The sequence below is a fragment of the Mesitornis unicolor genome, unplaced genomic scaffold, assembly GCF_000695765.1.
Source record: "Mesitornis unicolor isolate BGI_N332 unplaced genomic scaffold, ASM69576v1 scaffold28288, whole genome shotgun sequence".
NCBI classification, from domain to species: domain Eukaryota; kingdom Metazoa; phylum Chordata; class Aves; order Mesitornithiformes; family Mesitornithidae; genus Mesitornis; species Mesitornis unicolor.
This window is the reverse complement of record NW_010204432.1, coordinates 1-887: the sequence shown is the minus strand read 5'-3', so window position 1 is coordinate 887 and position 887 is coordinate 1. Positions and strand designations below refer to the sequence as shown.

Genomic DNA, 887 nt, shown 5'->3' with positions numbered 1-887 from the left:
CGATAACCCCGAGGGCCGTGTTTGGTGTGGGAAGCCCTAAGCAAACACCGCAGGGTTTATCCGGGCCAGCTCCTCACCATGTGGCTGCTGGAAACACTGGAAATGCTGGAAAAGCTGCAAACGCTGTCAAGCGCGGCCGCAGTGCGAGCGGCCTGGCTCTTGTGCCACCGCAACTGGCTAACGAGCGCACGCAATTATGAATGTTAATGGGTTATTTAGTTAAGGCAGTGCCCCCTCTAGCGGGATTCGCTTATTTAAACACCGCGCAACCCTCCTGTGCAAATATTTATCTGCTGCAGTTTGCTCTGATCTGTAAACACCGCTGTCTCCCCTGCCCCGCTCCCTCCCCTCCACGTGCCGCCGCAGAGCTTTCCCTCTTCAAAATCCCAGCTTTTGAGCCCCAAAATAGCCTCGGCGCTCGTGTTTCTGTCACATTTCCCCCGACAGCTTGCAGGGCTGCTGCCCCCACCCAACACCCCCTGTCCGAGGGGCTGGGTTTGGGTCCCGCATTGCTGACACTGTGTCGGGAGCCTGCATGAATCCTGCCAGAGCCTTCGGGCCAGCGGTGGTGGCAGATTACTGGGACTATCACTGGGTTTACTGGGTAGGGCCCATGGTGGCCGCCCTTCTCGTCGGCGCACTGGTGAGGTACGTGGTGAGGAGCACGGAGCCCCCTTTCCCTTCTCCTTCCTATGAGAGGGGGACACCAAAGTCCCAACCCCTGTTCAAAGCCACACTTTGGCTCCATCCGTGTCTTCTTGTGGGGTTTTCGCGATGGGAAAATTGCTGACCCTGAGTTTCTCTCTCTTTTACTTCCCCAAAGGCTCCTGCTCGGTGACCGCACCACCCGTCTGCTCCTCAAGTGATGCCGCGCACAGGGCAATGTG

At 58.1% G+C, this 887-nt stretch overlaps 1 protein-coding gene across 1 annotated transcript in view; it reads left to right on the top strand.

Annotated features, from left to right (window-relative positions):
- Positions 1-866, top strand: part of AQP8 (aquaporin 8) — a 4,491-nt gene extending 3,625 nt beyond the window's left edge. Inside the window, 3 exon segments of the mRNA XM_010191062.1 lie at positions 241-244; positions 518-648; positions 824-866. Of these exon segments, the coding sequence (XP_010189364.1) occupies positions 241-244; positions 518-648; positions 824-866 (178 nt within the window).
- Positions 867-887: the final 21 nt, after the last annotated feature.